The sequence below is a fragment of the Salminus brasiliensis genome, chromosome 4 (assembly GCF_030463535.1).
Source record: "Salminus brasiliensis chromosome 4, fSalBra1.hap2, whole genome shotgun sequence".
In the NCBI taxonomy this organism is placed as follows: Eukaryota; Metazoa; Chordata; class Actinopteri; order Characiformes; family Bryconidae; genus Salminus; species Salminus brasiliensis.
In genome coordinates this window covers 22,276,545-22,300,227 of record NC_132881.1, presented here as the reverse complement: position 1 = coordinate 22,300,227, position 23,683 = coordinate 22,276,545, and the positions used below count along the sequence as shown (strand labels likewise).

Sequence of the window (23,683 nt, the reverse complement as noted above, 5' to 3'; positions counted from 1 at the left end):
ACTAATTCCTGATTTGCATGTTTGTCAGGACTAAACAGCTAAGCCTTGACCTTGTCAAATCTGCATCCTTATCCCTCGTCCTTCCTGTCGTCTGCTTCCTATCTGATAAAAATGGAGTTTACTGTGTGAACTAAAACAGGTTCCAGACCTCGTGGGTGTTTTCCAGTATTTGCATACATTTGTAAATCAAGGATCAAGGCCTTATTGGACAGTGTGCGGTAATCTCATAAGAAGCTTGCCACGTTCCAGCTCATGTCTCTTAATGGCCCCATTGATTGAAGAAGCTATTCATTTAATTAAACCAAGGCGAACTTTGCCTGCAGTAGTTTCTTGCTGCCAGAAACCATTCAGATTTTAAAACTGCAGTGTCTGTCTGAGCTCCCTGTCAGCGATTGCTGAAGGTTTTCTTGGAAATGGAGGTCGACATCGCTAGGCACAGGCTCTCAGCATCTGCCATACCACTTGTTATGATGACCCTCAACCGCTTTCATCTCCGGTGGTGATCCCACTGAATAGCTCACTGTTCCAGCTTTCTTACCCACTTTCCAGCACTGTGAAGAACAAACGGAAGAGTGCGCTCATCGAAAAAAGGACAGAACAGTGGAACTGATTAGATGGGGAGACTTGAAAGCAGTTTCCAGAGATGAATTGGCAATAGAGAGAGTCCTGATTGGCCACTGGAGCTCATCAAGGGAATTCTGGCCTGCTGCCAGGAGGTTTATATGGCATATTTGGGAGTTAGGTAGGGGACAGAGCTGCTTGTGCTGGGAGAGGCCGCAGGCTCGGTAGGATAAGCTCGAGTTCAGGAACAATGAGAGGATGGTCTTGTCACTGGCCGGAGGGGTGTGTGTTGCAGACAGGGACGAGGGGACAGGACAAGAGGTCAAGGCGAGGACAGATGTGCTGTCCGCTGTGCCATACTGCACAAAAACACAGTAACCCGAGCCATAACTCACACTCTGCCCTCGTGAGCCCTCATGATAACAGGCTCCAGTATTAAAGACCCTGCCTGTTTCCAACAAGCCTCACAAGAGCCTGCAGCTGATTAGACCCACCGAAACCTTGTTTGGACCTTAGATGATGGCGCACTCTTTTCTAGTCGATCTGTTATTGGCTCTGGCTGCCCTCCAGACTGTGTCTCATGCTCAGATCATAGGTAAGTGCATAGTATCTAATATAAAATACAGCCTAGATACATTTGCAACATACTCAAAAGGTCAAGAGGTCATGTACTTTCTGAAGTTTCCTGTATTGGGGCAATATATTTGGAATTCGAGTTCCTGAAGCTGATTAGATCGAATTATGTATATAGGTACAGCAGTCAGTATGTGAAAAGCATGACTGAGTGTGAGTCAGCTGTTTGAATAGCTATTGAGAAAAAAAAAGACAAATGTCATACACTGGCGTTTAGCAGCTGCTTTTGCTTGTGTCTGGAGGAACCTGTTGCTTGTTTTTACTGGATACTCTCACAAAACCACTTCATGCACCAACAAGACAATGCAAGAGACCACACCAATCATGAAGTGATGGAGTGGGTTGAGAAGTGAAGAAGTTCAGGTGGACAACAGATTTTGTCGATTTAGCATTGGGAACCTGTGGGACTGTGGTTGAATGTGTGGAGAAGACTAATCCAACCACAACTGAAGGTGTGAAGACGGCATTGAAGAATGTGTGAGAAGCCGGATATTCAGTTTTGTATTTATTTAAAAAACAAAAGTCGGGAAATATGGCAAACTGCTGTGAGGCAGTCATCAAGGCCAGAGGAGGACTTACACAGCACTGGCACCCATAGACCTGTAGTTAGTTGTTATTTTTACTGCCTTGAAACCTTTTTTTTTATTTTTTGGAACTTATTTTGAAAACAGCAGCTGCCGTTTACATTGTGTGAACATTTTGTGAACAATAGAAATAGTCCAGAATCACATTCAATTAAATGTTTCTGCATTCATTTAATAATGTTTTCCCCTTCTTCTGATATATTGCCAGTTTATAGATATGGGCTTTGAACAACTGCTGTGTTCAATGATCACTGATTACAATGTTGTACTATAGCTCAGCCAAAAAGTGTGTTTGTTACTTTATGATAGATGTATGCAGTTGTAAAAAGAATTATATGATAAATATGATCAGTATGCTTAATTTAAATTGTTGGAGGGGAAGAAGCATAAAATGTGGAGTGTACAAATGCTGTGGAACATTTTTTGTGCCGTAATCAGGGATGCTGCTCGAAGAATTAACCTACAGGGTTAGGATAATTCTAAGAGCCTGTGACTAAAAAATTGTAAGGGCCTAAAAATCAAGTCATAATACTGGCCATAATACATCAAATTCAGCAAACTCCCAAAACAGCCTTCTAATCTTATGGCCTCAACACATCTGCTACATTCACTCCAGTCAGGCCTGGTTTACTAGAGTACCCCTTGGTTGATGATGAGGGAATTCGAGGATCTTTGTTGTTTGGATGCGTCTATGCAGCAGATGGAGCGGAAGGAGATGAAATGATTTATTTTGGCAGTGTTCGGGAATCTTGTGTTTACAGCATTTCTCCTTGACCTGCATCCCCGGTGATCCTTGGCCTCCAACACTTCCTGTATTAGCGGAACATCCTAACGAGATAGACCTGTCTCCAGCACAAGAAGACCTGCTCGCAGTCGTAAGAAGGAAGGGAAAATCAGGTCTGATCTGTGTGCTATAATGCCCATTTCAAGGACCCCCCCCCCCCCCCCCCCCCATTGCAGCACCATTCTTCATGGCTATTTGTGCAGCATGCTGCAGCTTCCCCTGGCCTTCCTAATTAGGTTGGAGAAAGGAAGCGAGAGATATTGACCGGACAATGCTGTTTGTTTACTCACTGAATTGAAGCTGTCTCTGAAATCTGCTCAGCTGACTGGGGTGCGAGGGATTCTACATTGACAAATCTGACTTAACAAGACAGAGCCTGTTTCATGCTCACTCACATGCCAATAATCTTCTTCTGGACACTTAATACATCTATTGCCGTTTGATTGCACCAATGAGGAGTCTATCTGGATCCTGTAATACTGTGCGCTTATTACATTTAAAAAAATGTGGCTCGGTTTACCAGACTAGACTTCAGTACCACAACTCTGTTATTTATAATATTTGGTATTATAATGATCATGGAAATTGGTCAAAATGAACCCTAATTGTTACTGCAGCGAAAACATCAGAAGTACACCATTACCTTGTCCTTCACAGTCCACTTGAGACCATTATACATCTCCACCATCTGCCTTACCTTGACCCCCCCCCCCCTCTTCTTGCCCAGTTCCAGACCCCTGCTCTGCCTACATCAGCCTGAATGAGCCCTGGCGTAACACTGACTACCACGTCAACAACTCAGCAGGCGTGCCCTTGTGTGACCGCCATGTGGCCGGTGAGTGGTACCGCTTCACGGGTATGGCTGGCGATGCCATGCCCACCTTCTGCATTGAGGAGAACCACTGTGGCACCCATGCGCCAATCTGGCTGAATGGTAGCCACCCACAACCTGATGACGGCGTTGTCACGCTGCCCACGTGTGCCAGTTTCAATGACGACTGCTGTCACTGGAAAGGCACCGTGGACGTCAAGGCCTGTGCCAAAGGTTACTACGTGTACCGCCTGCCACGACCCACTGTATGCTTCCACGTTTACTGTGGCCGTAAGTCCGAATGTTTACCTTGCTGCCTGCCTGGCCTAAGTTTTTTAATGTCTGTCTCATATGATTACCAAAAATATGAACATGGCGCCCGCATATACACATACAGATTTCTATGATATCTGTGATGAGGTGGACTGCACTGGTCCTGGTTGTCCCCTGGAACCAGAATGTCGCTGCCCTGCTGGGACTGTACTGGGTCCTGACACACAGACTTGCCTGGGTGAGTCAAAATGCTTTGGGGCTGGGTGGTGTGGACGAGTGGAGGTGGAACAGTAGGAATCAGGATGTGAAGTGCACAGGTACTCAAGTATGTGTTTAAAGTTCAAAGTGGCAGTATTCAAATACTGAAACCATTATTTGGGTGTTTTATCACACAGAGACAATATACAGACTAAACTGCAGTTTCAGGTTTGAACAGGAATGTGAAAATGTGAAACGTTTGCTTGTATTTATGATTAGGTCTCCAAAACAAAATTACAGGCCATTCAAGCCTTAATAACTTAAATACAATCAATTAGACTTTCCAATCTACTGAAATTATCTCTCTGTACAGAGATGAAGCTGTGTATCATCTGAATAAAAATTATAAATAAAAAAATATTAAATATATATTATATTTCCAAAGGAAACATGTCTATAAAAAATTGGACCAATGATTAAGCCTTGTGGAACACCACAGGAAATATCAGACACCATAAATGTTCTATTTGCTAAATATGACACAAACTAATCTAAACTAGTGCCCGATATTCTAACTTTATCTATTCAAATTTTGTGATCAACAGTGTCAAAATTTGCATTTGTATCCAATAACACCAAAACAGGCACATCTTCAGCATCAGCTTACTGTACGTCTATTAATATGTGTATCTATAATATGATATGTACTACAGTAGACTGTATTTACACTTTCAGTATAATAAAGCTTAAAGGCCTGCCACCAGGGGCCCTGCAAGTGTTAATGGAATATCAGTAGCTGGACCATATGCTTACACTGATGAAGGTTTGTGCTTGTAGTTGACTTTAACTTGCATAGAGTCTCTACTTAGCTTGTCATCATTGGTCCATCTCTGTTGCTGTTTATTTTACCAACCCTAACCGCACCTCTGGACAGCATGAGGCGGTAAATACAGAAGCAGCCGTTCTAAGCTAGGAAGCTGGCAGTTTGTTTGTTACTTAGCACCCCCAATGTTAAATGAATACTATACATGGCGTAGCTTATGTGAGGTGAAAACCAGCATTTCTCTTTTATAAAGAATGTGCTGGTACTGTATGTAGGCCACTAGAATGCCTTAATACAGCCCCGCTGCCTGATGATCCAGCACTGTTTATATAACCCAGGTGGTGTAACACTGGGTGGCATATTCAGAGAATCAGCCCTACTTTACATGTAATTTTCGTTTATCTAAGCTATACAGACAGAAGTGGAAAAAAACCCACTTGTCATCTGACTGGTGATAGCAGATATTAACATGGACAAGAGGCCAGAGAGAGAGAGTAAGTCAAGTGTTTGAAAAAGATGGGAGGAATATTACTCAGTGACTCTCATCTAATTGGGAATGTGAATCATTCTTTGAAACCCTGTCATTATGTAATTACTGCCCTTCTCAAACTGAATGCACTCTCTTCCTGTCTCTCTCTCTCCCTCTCTCTCTCTCTCACTCAAATTTCTTCTACATCTGGCCTTCTACTATTCTTGAGTCCATAAATTGTCGGTACGCTGTCAGTTCTTTTACAGTTCAGTCATCCTTTCCTCTTTATAATCTCTCTCTTTTTCTATCATTTTTGCTTCTGTTGGGGTGTGTGTTATCACAAGACGTAAATGAGTGTGAAAAAGGCAACGGCGGCTGTGCTGAAGTGTGCTTGAATACCAAAGGGTCCTGGAAGTGTGAGTGCGGCCCAGGCAGAGTGCTGGACGCGGATGGCCGGACTTGCAATGGTGAGACCCAGCTTGGGTTACTTTTAAGTGACAGTTTCCCTGCAAAACAGTCAGTCAGTCAAGACAGAATCTGTGTCTGGAGTTTACTTCTTCTGTTTTGCTCTGGAGTTGAGAGCAGTGGTGTGTGGATAGGTGGGAACAGGTGTGTAAAACCAGTGTTATTAATTCCCTCTGCAATGTCTGTGGGGCTACTTCCGTTTTGCCTTACGATTCGATTTGGCTTTAAAGATAAACAACAAGAGAATAGTTTGTGTTTAGACGTTAAAATCTTACACAAAGTGCACAGACTGTTGACGATGCATATCATAAATATGGCAGTCAGATGCCCTTGGACACTGGACCTATGGGCTTAGTTAGTACTCTATCCCAGGGCAATGTGTACAGAATTCAAAGGGGTATTAAAACATTTCATGGGAGAAAGTAAGGGCAGCAGTCTATGACTTCAAGATACAGATATGTTGGGTAATGCAACATGTCAATGACCCAAAGCACACAAGTCAATCAGAATAGAGAAAGAAAAGATTATGTTTTGGAATGGGCAAGTCAGAGTCCTGACCTAAACCCAATCGAGAAGCTGTGGCATGACCTGAAGAGGAATCCCAGAGGCACTGGTGGCACATTTGCAGGTTATTAAGTTCAAAAGATCACTTACTTTTTGTAGCCTGCATTTTTACTCTGTGTGCTCTATAAAATGTTAACCGTACTACTGTTTGTCTGTTATTTAGTTTTGTGTTTTTGTGTAATTGTGACTTACATAATAATCAGACCACATTTAAATTAAATGGTTCATGAATTTATTCTTGTAACTATTGGTTGCTTCCCGTTACGTTTCCCGCAAACCTCTTTCCATGATTTTTCTGTATGTCATGGCCAAAATCAAGAACAAATATATGCAGATGTTGACGTATCTCTTAGCTGCAGTTTCAAATTTAACACAGAGTCTGAGCCGGGCGCTAGTCTAAAGTCAGCCATGGAGGAGTACTTGCTGCCTGTAACACCACACATTGGCACCCAAACTGGACAAGGGAGATGAAGGACTAGTAGGACAGCTGGTGTTTTTGCTCAGTAGTAGGTGAGGGAGAACTAAACATGATGTGATATTATTGGGTAATGTAGTTGATCTAGTGGCATATTCAAACAGTAAAAGTCACTATACTTCAGTCCAGGATTATGGAGGAACTAGATTCTTTTATTTTGATGATGTCAGGTGTGCACATGACAGGACATAGTGAAGGTAGAAAAGGTGTGTATTGTTTTCAGGTTGGCTTTTAGTACGTCACAGTGTCTGAAACCTCATAAGCAAGTCATTTAGATTTAGGCACGCAGTTCACACATTGCTAGCTCAGGGGGAAAAAGCTTCCTTTACTCATTAGCTCCCTTTGCCTTGTAGCTCCAGTACTAATCTAAAGAAACAAACCTCAGACAGCAAACAGGTTTTGGCTGGCGGAGGACAAAAAATGTTGTTGCCCTTGAGGTTGCTAACTCTGTGGTGTGTTCTGATCTGTGCAGCCATCGCAGGCTGCCACAATGTGAACGGAGGCTGTAGCCACGGCTGCTCGGATGAGCAGGACTCATATTACTGCCACTGCCCCAGAGGCCTGACGCTCGGGGAGGACAAGCGCACCTGTCAGGGTCAGCACCACTCCACTGCACATCATTCACATCTGTTCATCCTTGTAAATGTGTGTGTGTCCTTTTCCCTGCACTCTTAAAAATAAGGGTGCCAAATAGAACCAGAAAGGAAATGGAATGATACCATAAAAGAGGCATATTCAGCTCCATAAAGAACTTTAGAGTGGATGGTTCTTTGAAGAATCACAGTGAAATTTCAGGGGTTAAATGTTTAAAGCTGTGTAGATGTGATAATGTTGTGATGTTATTTCCAGGGGTGTGACCCAGCCAAATTCAAGATCAGGCGCAGAGGAGGGCTCTGAGTGGTTCAGTGAACTAAGGCACTCCCACTATGATCTTTGTCATCAGCAGCCAGAGCTAGAGAGATCACAATTGGCCTTGCTTCTAAGGGGTGGGTTGATGGTTGATGGTTAATATTGTAATGTTGGTCAGCACAGGCACATGTTAGCTGTTGTATCGGAGCTGGGGAGCCATGCTTTCCTCCAAGTGCGCTGGCTACCTAGCAATGCTGCTTTAGTGACCGTTCTAAAAGAGGTGGCGGCCAGATTGACAGATCAGAGGAGCTGTGATAGTCTTCACCCTCCTAGGGTTTTAGGGGTCATAACTAAACTATGTGGTAATTGGCTTTCCAAATTGGGTAGAAATTGAAAACAATAGGGGAATAAAAAAAAATCAGCAGTAGAGAAAGCAAGTGGAATGAGGTGAAACACTCTGAGGTAAAGGATGTTGAGTGTTAGTTCAGCATTTTTGGTTAAGTGGTAGAATTCAATCTGTGTCCAACACAAATGGTCAAATGGTTGTCTTGTTTAAAAAGCTAAAGCTTGATTTGGTGTAAATAAGGGCCAACTACAACAGCCTGTGTGATTTTCCATTGTACAAAAGCTGAATTTTTGGTCTAACAAGTGGTCGCTGTTAGACTAGCTTTTGGTGCTTGGCATCAGTGACACTGTGTGTCCTTATTTAAAACTGAAAGAGTTGTCCTCTGTGTCCTCTCCAGTCCCTGTACAGTGTGACCCCAGCTCCATTGAGGTGTCAGTTCCCAAAGACCTGGTGGGTGGGCTGGAGCTATTCCTGTCAAACTCCTCGTGCCGGGGATTCTCTAACGGCACTCACATCAACCTGCGCTTCAGCCTGAAGACTTGTGGCACTGTGGTAAAGGTGAGGCCTACCAAGGAGAAACGCATCAAACACTAATCACCATCATTTGTCACGAAACATGCTCTGTGTTGGAGACCTACTTAGAAACTCTTTTCTGTTCAGACAAAGGTAACTTTATTCTCTCTGAGCAAACTGGATCACGGCGATGTTCTCAAGCATTTATTCATTGTGAAGTATGTTAGCATTTCAGCTTCTTTACAACTTGATGAAGGATTATACCATGAATATTAGGATATGGTGTATTCAAGTATTATGACGATTTCCTACTAAGAAAATACTGTTGTAGTTTAGTTAGCTTATGGGCCCTAAAACCAAAACCCACATGGTTGTTGATGGTTCTGTATAGAACATGTCTCTGCATGGAACCAAAAGAGATTCACTATTTCTACACTCAAAGAACCCTTTTCCATTACTATAACCATGTTGCCTTGAGTTTCAGTACGAACCATTAAAATGACAGTAAACTCAGTGATCCCCACCCCTGGGATGTAATGGCAAAATGTAGCGTGTGACACTGAAGACAGATTTAGCAGAAATAAGAGAAGTCTGACCACGAGCTGGGCAGTGTTGATCACATTCCAAATATATCACACTATCTGATGCCAATCAAGTTCATAACATTAATGGGATAATATAATTCATAGACCATGAGGGGCATAACAGTTCCTGTTAACGTTTTATTGGTGTAATATGTTAGCTGTAAACATTTAGTAGACTTTCTAGATTTCCTGTGAGGATTTGATTGCATTCAACAACAAAAGTGTTACTGAGATCAGAATGCTGCATGATCTCCACCCTACCTCATCATCAACACCCTAACTCATCCCAAAGAGTATTGGTGGAGCCCGATCATCATTCCAGAGAACACATTATACCCCTGTGACTTTATACCCGTCCAGCCCACGTCTGGCATTAGGCATGGTTAACAGTCCAGTACTTCTCTACAGGGACTAGACAAGCTGTGTGTGTGCATTTGCACATCTGTGTCAGCAATGGATGCAACTTAAAATAGCTAAATGCATTCATTATAAGGGGTGTCTACAAACATTTAGACATATAGTATATATATCAAGCAGTCATTGAGGAAGGGCTATAGTTAATAATGTTAAGATAAAAGTCATTGTAAATAAGTGTAATTCTTTCTCTCTCTCTCTCTCTACCCCCCCCCCCCTCCCCCCTTTCCTTTTTAGGTGATCGATGATAAAATAGTGGCCACCAATCTAGTGACCGGTTTGCCCAGGTCCAGTCCAGGCAGTACTGGAGACCTAATCGTGCGTACCAGTAAGCTGCTACTGCCGGTCACGTGTGACTTTCCGGGTCATTATGAGGTTTCGGATGGCTTCGTTCCCAGTGCCCGCAGTGGTGCTCTGGAGCTGTCTGGCCACAGTCATGGCGTTTTCCCCTTCGCTCTGGAGCTGTTCCGCAGTGCAGAGTTCTCTGAGCCGTACCGACAGCCCCCACAGCTGCGCCTGAGAGACTCACTGTACTTCGGTGTGGAGCCCCGCGAGCGTGTGGACGGCCTTGCCGCGCTGGTGGAGAGCTGCTTCGCCACTCCTGGACCCAGAGCAGACCAGGCCCTCAAATACTACCTCATCAAGGACGGGTCAGTCACCAGTGCTTACTGCCCAGTAGAATCACACAATGCACACAATGGGCTACATTCCTAACCCACACCAGTGGCTTTTCAGTGATGTTAAGGGCAAGTAACACTGTGGTAACATGCTATTGCTTAGCCAAAATCTGCATTTGGAGCCCTGCATTTGCATGCACTGCCGAGATTCATAAACCACACCATCACGCAAAAAACTCACACAGTGGACATGGATGAGCCTGACTGTAAATACTAGAAGCCAAGAGAATTCAGTTCTATTTTCTATAAGATTAAAAAAAGCCATGGTCTCAGAGGCTAGTCTTGATGCTGCTCATTCTGATCAGGTTGGATAAAGCATTACCATAAACATCACAAGGATTTTAGAGCTCAGTAATACAAAATTTGATACTGCACATTTTTACTAATACCTAACCTTTCTCAGCCAGTCAGAATGAACACACAAGTCATGATTCAAAAGAGTTTAAATCATTGTCACAGAGTTTTGTTGAGCGCTGAAACTGCCGGTTTGTATTGAGGCTACTTTACCTGGATACTCATTTTGTCAACGCGGATGGAAGTTATCCTTACATTATTATGTATTTATGTATATTATGTCTCTGATTCTGATTCTTGTTCTATTTTGACACTCAAACAGGCACTGAACGTTGGTCATTAACATGCATTATCTCATTAACATGACTTAATGACTTAATGAAAAAAAAAAAAGCGGCGTGATACACACATTCTGCGTGGTGTAATGCTGTTGAGTTTTATAAACTAGGTCCTAAATATTCAAATGTATCCAGACAACCACCCAGATTGAGATTGCATACACAGCTTGTAGACTCTTAGTAGACATCTTACCCTGGTCTAGTACTATTACACCTTATGTTTGATTCTAGTAGTTTACAGGTATCACCACTGGTTTCATGCAGTTAAACAGGTAAAGTGCTGCTCACAACTAAACAGAACTACATGAAGCACAGAACAACCAGGAAGCTCATGTAAACATTATATAGGTCTGACAGTGAGGGATGGAAGTCTGAATTGGCCCAGAGTTTAGGGAGTTAATGTGATCTTCAGTGAAGGTTTCATACAACACTCCACATTAGTGTACTGTACTAAAACCGCAGAAATATTCAGCAGACAGGGAAAGCACTGACCATGCCTGCCCTTCCCCTTTCAGCTGTATTTCAGATGAAACAGTGCGTCAGCTCTCCGCTAAAGATCAGCTCTCCAAACACTACCAGGTTCCTGTCTTCAAGTTCATCGGCAACGACAACAGAGTGAGTAAAATCGACGTGCTGCAGGCCAGCAGGCCCGAGTGTGCAGTATAGCCATGCTTATGCTAACATAGGCTTTCTGCAGTGCCCTGGATTGTGTGTGTGTGTGTGTGTGTGTGTGTGTGTGTGTGTGTGTGTGTGTGTGTGAGAGAGAGAGAGAGAGCGAGAAAGAGATGTGAGAAAGAGATCAGGCATTACAGAGAGGGTAAATTGACTAAAGGAGAATATTTTAAGACTGGATTTTTTGTGTGCTTCTTCCTGTGGCTGTGTGTGAGGCTGAAGTCTTAGGCCATCTGGGAATGTAGGCAACACTATTTATTCTAGGCAGTAAATGTTTATCTGTTTATTTGCTCCTGAAATAACCCCAAACATGCTTATATACATCAGTACCATACTAACACCATGTCCAAGCCTGTTCTTGAGGAAGCCCAGTGTTTGTATTAACCATCCCGTACCAGCTGGAGATAATAACCAATAATTATATAACACATGTTTTTACTCCTCACATTTGTCCTATTTTCCACATTTATATAGTAAAGAAAACTAACAAACACAAACCAACATACTGTTCACAGCTATGCTAATCTGGATATATACAAGCATGTAATTAGCATCACATATATATTGGTATATAGTGGTTGGTGTGGCGCAACAGATAACACCACCACCTGCCATTGCGTTACAACAACAGCATGTGGGAGACCAGGGTTCGCCAATAATAGTCTTTGGGCAAGACTCCTAACACTACATTGGCCCACCTGTGTAATACGAGTAACCTTGTAAGTCGCTCTGGATAAGAGCGTCTGCTAAATGCCATAAATGTAAATGTAAATCACAATTACTTATATTGTGATGCTAATCACATGAAAAACATGTGATCACAAAAAACATGCCCTGATTTTAAATGAAAGTATTTAGTAATTGACTTTTTACTTTTAGATATTTTTAAGTATGCTTAAATGTAAATATATATATACATTTAGATATCTATCTATCTATATATATATATATATATACCAGCTACTGAGCAAACCTGGTACCGCCGCGTGCTGCCATGAGCGAGGGTCGCCTAGCTGGGACGATTACAACAGAACCAAAACACACGTTGAACCAAACACACATGAACGTAAATAGACATGAACCGACTCAACTGAACCAAAAACACGAACATGATGGCTCGGGATCGACCTGGGGTGCATTAACTAGGACCTGACAATAAAATATACACTCTAGCATATATTTTTAAGTAAAAGTAAAAAAAAAAATCCTCCAAACATTAAACATTAAGTAAGTGAGATTTTGATACAACGCACATACTTTCACTTAGCTACAGTTTCTCTCTACTTTTCCAGTATTAATATTCATTTGTATTAATCACACATTATAATGCAGGGTTTGGGGAACTGAGAGGTCAGCGTGATTTTGCCCTGCTCATACACACCTAGCACTGAACCCAGCTAAGAGTAGAATCACATATGCCTGAGCAGGGAAAGCATAAATCAGTGCAGGAATTTAGCCCTCCTGAACCGGAGGTCCCCATTCATGTTATGGTGGGAAATAGGGGGATATAGTGATAGAGTGACCTCAAATGAATATCACGATCGATTGAACGTTTTACCTTGTTAATGATTCATTTGCAATTATATAAGCTGCTTGAGCTGATCAGTAGCCTCTGTGTTTAAGTTCTCCTCCACGTTGCTTCCATGTCGACGACTGGGCGGGGTGGAGTCAGGTACTGCACACATGGTAGTATGTTTCTAAGGGAACATCACATGAACACACAGTGGGGAAAGTACTAGCAGAATCAAATAAATAAATAAATAAATAAATAAATAAAATGGGCAAGATTAGAGGGTTTTGAATGTAGGAGAATGTCAATGAAATAAAAACCGCATGTGCTTTGTGGAGTAGCAGGCAGTACGTGTGTGTGTGTGCGCGCACGCCGCATAGTTCCAGGGGCCTGAGGTTGTGAGATCCTGTTTCTGGTCTCTGTGAGGAGTTGGCCATGCTGAATTGCCCCTGAGTGTGTGGGTGTGTGCATGTGGTAACCTTCGATGGACTGGTGCCCTGCTCAAGGGGTATTCCTGCCCTGTGCCCAGTGTTTCTGAGAAGAAACCAGACCCCCTAAAAACCTGGGAAGCAGCAGATAAGATGATGAATATGAATGACTGAATGTATGTGTGAAGGCTGCCGTTTCACTGCTTCTGTCTGTAGCCATACCACTGCTGTGCAGTCTAGCACCTAAGCAACATTCATATTTAAGCAATTTCCCATCATTTAAACATCACTTAAAACATGTTTGTGATGGATGAAAAATTCTGAAAATCACAGAAGCGTGCATTATTCACAAGCTGCGTCCACACCAAGAAGCAGTATTTTGGGATTATTCAAACTCATCCCTTCATTCTTGCCCTGTTATTGTTATTAAATCTCTACAATGTCATTGCACAGTGTACCATGCATCCTGAGGCAATACTGTTTAATAGGGGGTTAAGGGGGAGTTCAGGAGGCAAGGCATTTCCCTCTTCCTTTTGAGTGCATTATACAAGCAGACAGATAAATCGTTTGTAATCGTCCTGACTGAAATGGCCTTTTGTACAGTATTATCTGTGTGGGTGAGTCGATACTGTATGTGTGTTACTTAAAGTGAGTCATACTTGTGTGTGTGTGTGTGTGTGTGTGTGTGTGTGTGTGTGTGTGTGTGTGTGTAGGAGGTGTACCTGCACTGTCGGGTGCTGGTGTGTGGGCAGGGCGAGTCCCGCTGTACGCAAGGCTGTCGGGGACGGCTGAGGAGAGAAATCTGGACGGAAGAGCACCGGGAAAAACACACGCTGACCGGCGGACCCATCTTCATATTGCCAGACCCATGACCCATCCACACAGACACATACTCTTACACACACACACGCCATCCACCATCCCCGACCTTATTCTTGACCTCCGTGCTCTATAACCACTCACCCAAACCTAATGATGCCATGTCTCCATGTACCTCACACACAAACATTAACTCAAACTCTCTCCAGCCGAGTGAGGCTACTCACTGATTTCTGCTAATCTGTCACTCACCACCACACACAGCTTATTCTCATCACACACCCCAAAAGAACACTTACACATCGCTTAGATGTGTTTAAATACCAGACCCAATGGATTAGTCATTAGTCTCTCGCTTGGTCATTCATTTCTCAGACCTGTGAATTAACGGACGCTCTGTAGCACCAAACCCATTCATTTTTCTCCACAAATATGTACTTTATAGTACTACAATAAATATACTGTATAGTATGCTCTATAACATGTAATTATGAATTTACAGTCTGTTTGCAGTAAATTTAATGATTTATACAGTGAAAGTAGCTGAACTGTAGCCTACCGTTTCACATTGAGTACAGGTTTTAAGCCTGCTAACCATTTGCCTGGCATGCTAGCAGCATACGTATAATACATATCTAACTGATCTAATCGAACTGATACAGTTTTCTACCAGGGCTGCCATATGGGGTGAGGGTGGGGGGCAAAGTCAGGATGATTCTAATCGACTGATAGGGGCCCTGAAACTCTCTGGCAGCACCCCTGCCTACCACAGATGTAGTGAATCTGCTAAGACATGTCTGGAGTCCAAATTTTGCTCCTTTAGTTTTTAGGCAGGACTAAAAAAAAGGCTAACGTTGCTAACAAACAGTACAAACACATGCCAACACACTTCTCTCCACAATCCACTTCAACTGCATCCAGGTCTTCAGTAAGGACATGCAGACTTGTCAGTGTGGTTTAGGGCACAGTATGACTTACTGTAAACTTCATAGCTGAATGCTGTGCATATTCACTCAACCCCTTAAGGGGTTGATCTAGATACTGATCTAGAATCAGTGTTGTGACCAGGACTCAGGACTGCTTTAGCTAAATGCTGCAGCTACATGGTGAAGTTTTGTTCATTTTTAATGGCTCAAAAGGGGAAACTGGATGAGTAGGTTTTTGCTCATCCTCGAAGATGTTAAAGAATTGTGTATTACAGCATTTTGGTATATTACTGCAGCACCAGCTGCCAGCTAAACATCACCGCATTTTATAGAGACATTAATTGTGCTCATTAATGGTGGCTGAATACTGGCTGAGAGTCCTGGGGTTTGGACACAGAATAAACAGTTCAGCAAAAAAGTGAATTCACTCTCTAACTCTCAACTCTCTAAACCCTGTTTATGGGTTAGCTACTGGAACACGGCCAATGTAGCAGCGTACATATCACTCACCTCAGACTGTGAGTTGTTGGGTAATGTCAAACAGACTTAAGGCTTTAGTGGCTTTATCTGTATAAATTGACATGAGTAAAGAGCTGGATCCACTTATCAGTGTACTGCTGATTATCAACAGCCATAGCACTCAGCAAAATTCCAGTTCTGGTTCTAGACACATACAGCAGTGAGCACTGCGTAAATACATTCGAGAACATGCTGAGGAAGCACCCCCACCCCCGCAGCACAAAAGAAAGCTGTATATTGAACTGTACAATATCAGTGGTTTTAAATAATTATAATATCTATATGTAGCATTTATTTTACCCATTCTTTAAATACTGCACATTACCCCAGCCCTACTACAATACATCATGCAGGGAACCATCCTAAACCCAAGATTTTCTTTATTTGTGTTTAAGTTTTACCCTCAGGAGGAAGATTTACAGCGCAGGTAAAAAGGCCATTGGAATGCTATTCAGTCTGCTAAACAGCTGAGTAATGCAACTAAAGGACTATGTTACTTAGAAACCCTAATTGCACATTGAAGACATACTGATGATTGTGACAGTGTGTTGCTCCTGTTGATGAATGATGTTTATTAATAAATTAAGTAAACAAGTGTCATTTGGAAGACAGTGTTACATTTTAATAAATTAAGAATATATTACATAGGTCAGGATGCATTCTGACACTGAACAAGGTCATTTTGGATCATGATCATGGATCTATTGGGGGGGGGCGATGTTCGAAAATGCTTTAGATTTTCCAGTTGAGAGTAAAACAGTCTCATCCTTTCTGTCTGGACTACTACAGAACTGCACACAGTGACTGGTTCTTCAGCTGGGTGAATTCTGATAGCTTAAACAGACCCATTCTAATTCAGTAGCCCTGAGGGAGTTCTCTAGTACTATATACAGACACCTTACTCTGTAAGTAAAGCTTAAACTACACATATAACAATAAAGAGGAATTGCCTACAACTCTGTGGTTCCAGCGCTGAATTCTTAATTTCGGAAGAGTCTTTTGCACCAGTTGAGAAACTGATTCTCTCTTTGGAGTCCACTGAGCCTCTGCCGGATCAGTCTGCAGGTGTCTTGCAGGGGTGTGTTGCTACAGCTGGCAGAAACAGCGTTGCTCCTTACAGCTCATCCTTCTCCTCTCCCTCACAGATACATGCTGCCCTCTGGCTGTTCATGAAGGGCCTGCAGCCTAGAGTCCAAACTGTGTTGTACATGGTGTCTGCAAACGTCTCACAAGCTAGAGAGAGAGAGAAGTCACAGTTTATACTGTTATAATAAGGTAATATATACTGGGTTGCCAGTTTATTGGATACACCCACCTTATTAAGCCAATTATGACTGACAAACAATTTTGCACACTTTGTAGGTACACAATTATTAGCTAGTTCATCTGTGACTATTTTTAAGCTTGGCTAATTTGGTGGAAACACTGCTCTCACCTGTAAAAGAAAGGTAAGGCATTCTGCATCACTTGCCACACAGAGGTAGCGTCTGTGAAACAGGCCTCCCTCACAGCCAGACTCTTTTTATTGAGGAGAAGTTAAATGGCTTAGTGTTTTACCCCACAAACAGTTTTTCACAACTGGCATGATTTCAATGGTACCATTTGGATATAGTATAACATAGTCTTTGATTGGGGGGTGGGGATAGCTGTAGTCTGAAAGTGAGCACTGATTAAGTGCCTGAGGATGACTAACAAACACAAATTGTACACCGTGAGTGGTTCATCACTCAAAATACCTCTGATCGCTGGTGATGGAGGTGGGCTGCTAACTGTGCAGCAACAGATGGTCTACAGTAGGTGTATGCTTGGTGTTTTTGATAAAGTGGCCAATGAGTGTAGCTACTGAGTGACTTATTAACTGTAAATGAAGGCCTACTTGGTTGGTAGACCTCTAACCTGTTTCCTCGATTAGGTGCCAGAGTATGTGTGTGTGTGTATTAGTCAAAGGTGTGTGTATGGCAGTATTTCTAACCTTCGACCTTTGACACAAAGCCCAGGCTCTTCTTGAGGTCACTGCAGATGCCGTGGAGGCACCAGCGGAACTTGGTGTCGCAGCGGTACTTGTTGGAGCCACAGGTGTCGTAACAAATGTCCAGCTGGTTACAGCACTTGGTCATGGCCGGGATGCCCATGTCTATCTGTGGAGAAACGACGTGTGGAATGAGCTCATGCTGGCTTTTAAAAACCGCATCCACCCCCGTGGATGTTTTCTCCTTTTATTGTTTCTCTACAAAGTAACATCAATTAAATAAAAATAGATAATGTAAAATTTTTGCATAAATATTCTCCCCCTTTAAAGCATCTGACCTAATTCAACAGGAGTTCAATGGAGTGCAGTGAGTGTGTTTCAAGTGACTGTAGTATAAAGACACCTGTCTGGGTGGTTAATCAGAATTTCTGGCTACATCTACACCATTGAGACAGACGTACGCTCCACACAACTCTGACAGAAGGTTATTGAACAGTGTAAGTCAGAGGATGGATACAAAAAAAATAAATCACTGAAGTCACTGAACATCCCCTGGAGTTCAGTTAAAGCCATCATTAAGAAATGGTTGGGACATGGCACATGTGTAAATCTGCAAAGAGCAGGCCTTCCTCACAAACTGAGTGACCATACAAGAAGATGACTGGAGAGGAAAGCCACTAAGACTCCTCTGATTACTTTGAACTTATGACAACTGTTGCCTTGGTTCTTCAGCAGGCAAAGCTTAATAGGAGAGTGACAATGAGCCTGAAATCTCGATTACACTTCACCCAAAGGCATGTAGGTAAACCAAGGTCAACTGGGAGAAGGTTCTTTGGTCTGATGAGAACAAAATGTAACCTTTGGCCATTAGACCTGATGCTATGTCTGGCAGACACCAAACACTACACATCACCACTAAGTAGTATGGTTGTGGTCGCATTATGCTGTGCAGAGGCTTGTTTAGGTAGAGGGTAACATGAATATAAGAGAAACCTAGAGGACAATCTGACGCAGGCTGCAAGAGAACTATGACTTGGGAGAAGATTTCTTTACCAGCAGAACAATGACCCGATGCATACAGAGAAAGCAACACAGCAATTATTCAAAGACAGCAAGGTGAGTGTTCTGGAGTGTCTGACTCAAAAACCGGACGCCAATCCAAAAGAGACTTTGTGGCTGGACTCAAAAAAGGCTGATCCCTCTGCAACCTGACAGAGCTTGAGCAGTTTTGCAAGTAAAATTGCAGTGTCCAGATGTGCAAGCCTGATTAGGACCTATCCACACAGACTGTGATTGCTGCCAGGGGTACATTTACTAAATAATGACTTCAAAGGGGTGAATATTTATGCAATTTATGCAATTAGATTTTAGATTGAATTTAACTGACATTATATTGTTTTCACAATAAAGAAAGTAAAAAAAGCCAAATGATATTGACCATGATTCCATTTGTAAAGAGATTAAATAGGAAAACATCCACATCCAAGCTGAATACTTTTTATAGGCACGGCATCAAATGCAACCATCCACTGTACTTTAATGAGAGGTGAAACAGAACAGAAAGAACACCAAAAAATAAAATCCACTGCTTTAAAACAATGAAAAACAGTTATCATTTGATTATTTATGTGGTTGACGGATGTTATTGCATGCAATACTGTTTATGAACTGCAAGGCCAGCATCCAGCATGTTAGAAAGCCATGTCAGAGCTTCTACACTGTCCTTAAATTCATCTATTGTGACTTTAAATGTATGATCGTAATATTTAGAGTCAATTACATTGTGTAAGTAGAAAAACATTAGACTTAGTTAGTCTTGGTTAGTCTATGTTAGTGAGGGTTTAGGAGACACATACACTTTCCGGTACCTGGAAACCGAGCAGAGAATATGTGCAGCCATTGGGTTCAGGAATCTGGTAGCCAGGGCGGGTCTGAGGAGCTTTTCCTAAAAAAAAAATAACCAACAAAATGACCACAATAAAACCCTCAATACATGCACTGTGGTCTTCATGACTATGACTGGTCAGCGAGAGAGGTCCTGAGTGTACGTGTGTCTCTGGTTCCTGCAGACGCAAGCAAATATTTATCCTCTGTACTGTATTGCAGTAATCAATGACAGATTAGATACATGACCACTGGAGTAGCCTATCTCTATTCCAACTCACAGACAGTCAGAATCCATCAGCAATACTTGAACTTTGTCTGTATAAAGATGAAGCACGCCTCCTTTGTGGAAGTGCTACTCTCTGCATTCTGACGAGATACTGAAGAAGTACTTTTGAAAGGCTCTGCAAACATTTAACACCTCAACAGGAGAACAGTGATCCAATCAAGATGAGCTTCTGAAAGGAGCTCTGCTGTCAGCCTTCTGAACAGCTGTATGAGCGTCCCAAAGCAGAACTCCACTTCAGAGTTGTCAGGTTGACTTTGAGGTGTGTTAGGCGAAGAGTGGTTTGATCGACACAAAGCCAAATGAAACCACCCACTGGAGGCATGTTATGCGTCTGTCAACATCAAGTTTTAGCTCAGCTCAGTGAGGCAATAGCACTGTGAAAATCATTCTTAACTAAAATCAGTACTGTAATGTTTGTTGCTTCTGTTTTTTAGTGTGTGATCTACTGTACTGTGCAAAAAGTCTTCAGCATATGAAAACAAGCTATTTATCAGGGCAGTGTGTCTGCCTAGAATAATGACACCTAAACATTAATACAATATATTGTGATTAAATGCCTGTCAGAGTTCACTAATCCATCTCCAAACCAAAATAAAACACCTCGTCCAGAATGCCCAGAATATATACCCTGTTTGAACTTACAGTTCAGTAAGTTAATGGTGTGATGGTGGTGGAACTAATTCATGCAATGGCTGGAGGGCTTGCAGATCAGTGGTCCTCAAACCTGTTCTCAGACGTATACCCAGGCAGTCCCAGCTCCCAGCATAGTGCGAAAGTGTGGACCGCTTGGTTGGCTCTGAGGACTGACTTGAGGATCACTGGTAAAGATTAGCAATACCCCTTTTGTTCCTTTTCAAGCAGACTAAAGCAAATATCCTATGGCTCCTATTAAAAGTCTCCCAATTTGGAATACAGTTAGTTCCTACCATTTCCATTTATTTGCTACAATGTTGGAATAGGCAGATATACGTAAATGTGCCATAACAAATGAGTAAATTACAGGCTGCTGTGTATCTTATGTTTTCTGTATGGACTCGGGAGTGAATACGGTATTAACTTTTGGAAGTTTATTACCATGTTTATATACTACATCACATTTGTACTACAATAAACAATCTGCCAATCCATACTGCCATACTGTCCATAATTCTTTAAGGACTTTTAAAGACTTCTGTTACTTTTTATACACTGATGTTATTTTCTATTTATTCCACTGTTTTTAAACACATGCATACTTGAGGCTCAGATAGATAGCATTAAATATGTATCATAAGACTGCAGTATCCTGGAGTAATAAAAAAAAAAAAAAGGTAAAGGTGCACGTATTTGTCACTGTACAGTGTACAGCGAAATGTGTCCTCCGCATTTAACCCATCTGGTAGTGAACACACACTCACACACACACACGTGTTAGGGGCAGTGAGTACACACACACACCCAGAGCGGTGGGCAGCCAACTCCAGCGCCCGGGAGCAGAGAGGGTAAAGGGCCTTGCTCAAGGGCCCAACAGTGGCAGCTTGCCAAGCCTGGGAATCGAACCCACAACCCTGTTATCGATATCCCGGCGCTCTAACCGCTGAGCCGGTGCATAATACGGTCTGAACCTCAGCTCTGATAGTGTTAAATAAGTGTAATACAACTTATTCTAAGGGCCTGTTCCTGAGAACCCATTATTTGAGTATCTTAGCATTTTCACTGGGCCCAGTGTCATATCTTTTCATGGGGCCCAACGAAAATGCTGGCAGCACCCTTGATATGGAGTAATATGGTCTGACCCCCAGCTCTGATAGTATTAAAGAAGTGTAATAAGACTTGAGACTCCAGTATTATGGAGTGATAAGGTCATAACCACAGCTCTGGGTGTGTTATATAGGTCAGCTCTGTCTATACCGTATCTGCAGCGGTACTGGCACACGCCGTTGCGGCCTCCCATCAGCTCCACCACGGAGTCGAAGTATCCGTTAACGGCCTGGAAGCTGCTCCGGATGGAGCCGAATCCCCAGTCCGACTCGTCCTCCTCGGTAGCCTGGGCGGGTTCGGCTCGGGGCTGTCCTCCTTGTACAGGACGGTCGCCCTGCACCGTGTTCTCGCCGCCTCCAACGGGGTCCACAGCAGGGTCCACTTTTGGCACTTGGGCATCTGAGGGGTCAGAGCTCGCAGGTTCGACTGTTGGTGCCTCTTCAGCGGAGGCGGCGGGGATGAGGGTGGCGGCCAGGCCTGTGGAGAGGCCGAGCAGGAGCAGGAGAGCACAGCGGGTGAACATGGCGCAGGTGGGAGCCCCAAAGGGTCCTGAGGGAAGAGAGAGTGTGAGCGGAGTGAAAGGACGATTCAGAGAGCAGCTCAAACAAGTCCTCTGCCGATAGCGCCTCGTGGACGAGACTTTGACCCCCGATTAGATCAAGCAGACAGCAAGGCACTGACTGGAGCTAAAGTCAAAGGGCAACACGCCATATCTCTCTCACTCAGGGCGAGACTGAGCGCTGCTCCACGCCTTTTAATCCGCTCTCTGCTTTCGTTATCTGCCATTTTCCTTCTCTCTTTTATGCCACAGTATTACACTGTTCTCCTGAACGCCATAATCCCATCAGCTCAGTTTCACTCCGGCTAAAGACCCGCAGAACTCAACCCATAGTCACACAGAGAGGTGGCCAAAATAAGAGAAACACGTACCATGTCCACTATGAAGGGTTAAATTTAGCATCATGCAAGATCTTGAAATGCTGGAAAATATTATATTTGTAATAAATAATGTTTGTTAAATTCTCATTGCTCCACTCATATTGCTCATATTGTCCTTACAGTGTTTGACCTCTTTCTGTGGCATCATAAACATATATATATATACACACACAGTGGGGAAAAAAGTATTTAGTATTTAGTCACCAATTGTGCAAGTTCTCCCACTTAAAAAAATGAGAGAGGCCTGTAATTGACATCATAGGTAGACTCAACTATGAGAGACAAAATGATAAAAAAATTCAGAAAATCACACTGTCTGATTTTTAAAGAATTTATTTGCAAATAATGGTGGAAAATAAAGTATTTGATCAATAACAAAAGTTCATCTCAATACTTATGTTATATATCCTTTGTTGGCAATGACAGAGGTCAAACGTTTTCTGTAAGTCTTCACAAGGTTGGCACACACCGTTGCTGACATGTTGGCCCAATCCTCCATGCAGATCTCCTCTAGAGCAGTGATGTTTTGGGGCTGTCGGTGGGCGACACAGACTTTCAACTCCCTCCAAAGGTTTTCTTTGGGGTTGAGATCTGGAGGCTGGCTAGGCCACTCCAGGACCTTGAAATGCTTCTTACGAAGCCACTCCTTTGTTGCCCTGTCAGTGTGCTTGGGATCATTGTCATGTTGAAAGACCCAGCCACGTTTCATCTTCAATGCCCTTGCTGATGGAAGGAGGTTTGCACTTAAAATCTCACAATAAATGGCTCCATTCATTCTTTCATGTACACGGACCAGTCGTCCTAGTCCCTTTGCAGAGAAACAGCCCCAAAGCATGATGTTGCCACCCCCATGCTTCACAGTTGGTATGGTGTTCTTTGGATGCAACTCAGCATTCACTCTCCTCCAAACACAACGAGTTGTGTTTGTACCAAACAGTTCTACTTTGGTTTCATCTGACCATAAGACATTCTCCCAATACTCTTCCGGAACATCCAAATGCTCTCTAGCAAACTTCAGACGCGCCCGGATATGTACTGGCTTAAGCAGGGGAACACGTCTGGCACTGCAAGATCTGAGTCCCTGGCGGCGTAGTGTGTTACTGACAGTAGCCTTTGTAACGTTGGTCCCAGCTTTCTGCAGGTCATTCACTAGGTCCCCACGTGTGGTTCTGGGATTTTTGCTCACTGTTCTTGTGATCATTTTGACCCCACGGGCTGAGATCTTGCGTGGAGCCCCTGATCGAGGGAGATTAGCATGGGTCTTGTAGGTCTCCCATTTTCTGATTATTGCTCCCACAGTAGATTTCTTCACACCAAGCTGCTTGCCTATTGC

General features: G+C 43.0%; 2 protein-coding genes across 4 annotated transcripts; one reads left to right on the top strand and one right to left on the bottom strand.

The window, feature by feature from the left end:
* The first annotated feature begins 984 nt into the window (after nt 1-984).
* oit3 (oncoprotein induced transcript 3) lies at nt 985-16,474 on the top strand. Its single transcript, XM_072676850.1, has 9 exons — nt 985-1,156; nt 3,290-3,664; nt 3,771-3,884; nt 5,481-5,603; nt 7,113-7,235; nt 8,233-8,393; nt 9,584-9,996; nt 11,171-11,270; nt 13,979-16,474. Exons 1-9 carry the CDS (start codon nt 1,078-1,080, stop codon nt 14,135-14,137), a joined length of 1,647 nt encoding a protein of 548 aa, XP_072532951.1. The 5' UTR covers nt 985-1,077; the 3' UTR covers nt 14,138-16,474.
* Nucleotides 16,475-16,643: 169 nt separating this feature from the next.
* On the bottom strand, nt 16,644-21,934 carry pla2g12b (phospholipase A2, group XIIB). 3 transcript variants are annotated; one of them, XM_072676849.1, is made up of 5 exons: nt 21,803-21,934; nt 21,562-21,685; nt 19,355-19,443; nt 17,502-17,667; nt 16,644-16,762 (listed from the first exon to the last, which is right to left on the bottom strand). In XM_072676849.1, the coding sequence occupies exons 1-5, from the start codon at nt 21,932-21,934 to the stop codon at nt 16,644-16,646; spliced, it is 630 nt and encodes a 209-aa protein (XP_072532950.1). The 3 variants fall into 3 exon arrangements, with proteins under 3 accessions (XP_072532950.1, XP_072532949.1, XP_072532948.1); XM_072676848.1 differs by having other exon boundaries at nt 21,562-21,934; XM_072676847.1 differs by having other exon boundaries at nt 19,367-19,443; nt 21,562-21,934.
* Between the last annotated feature and the right edge of the window lie 1,749 nt (nt 21,935-23,683).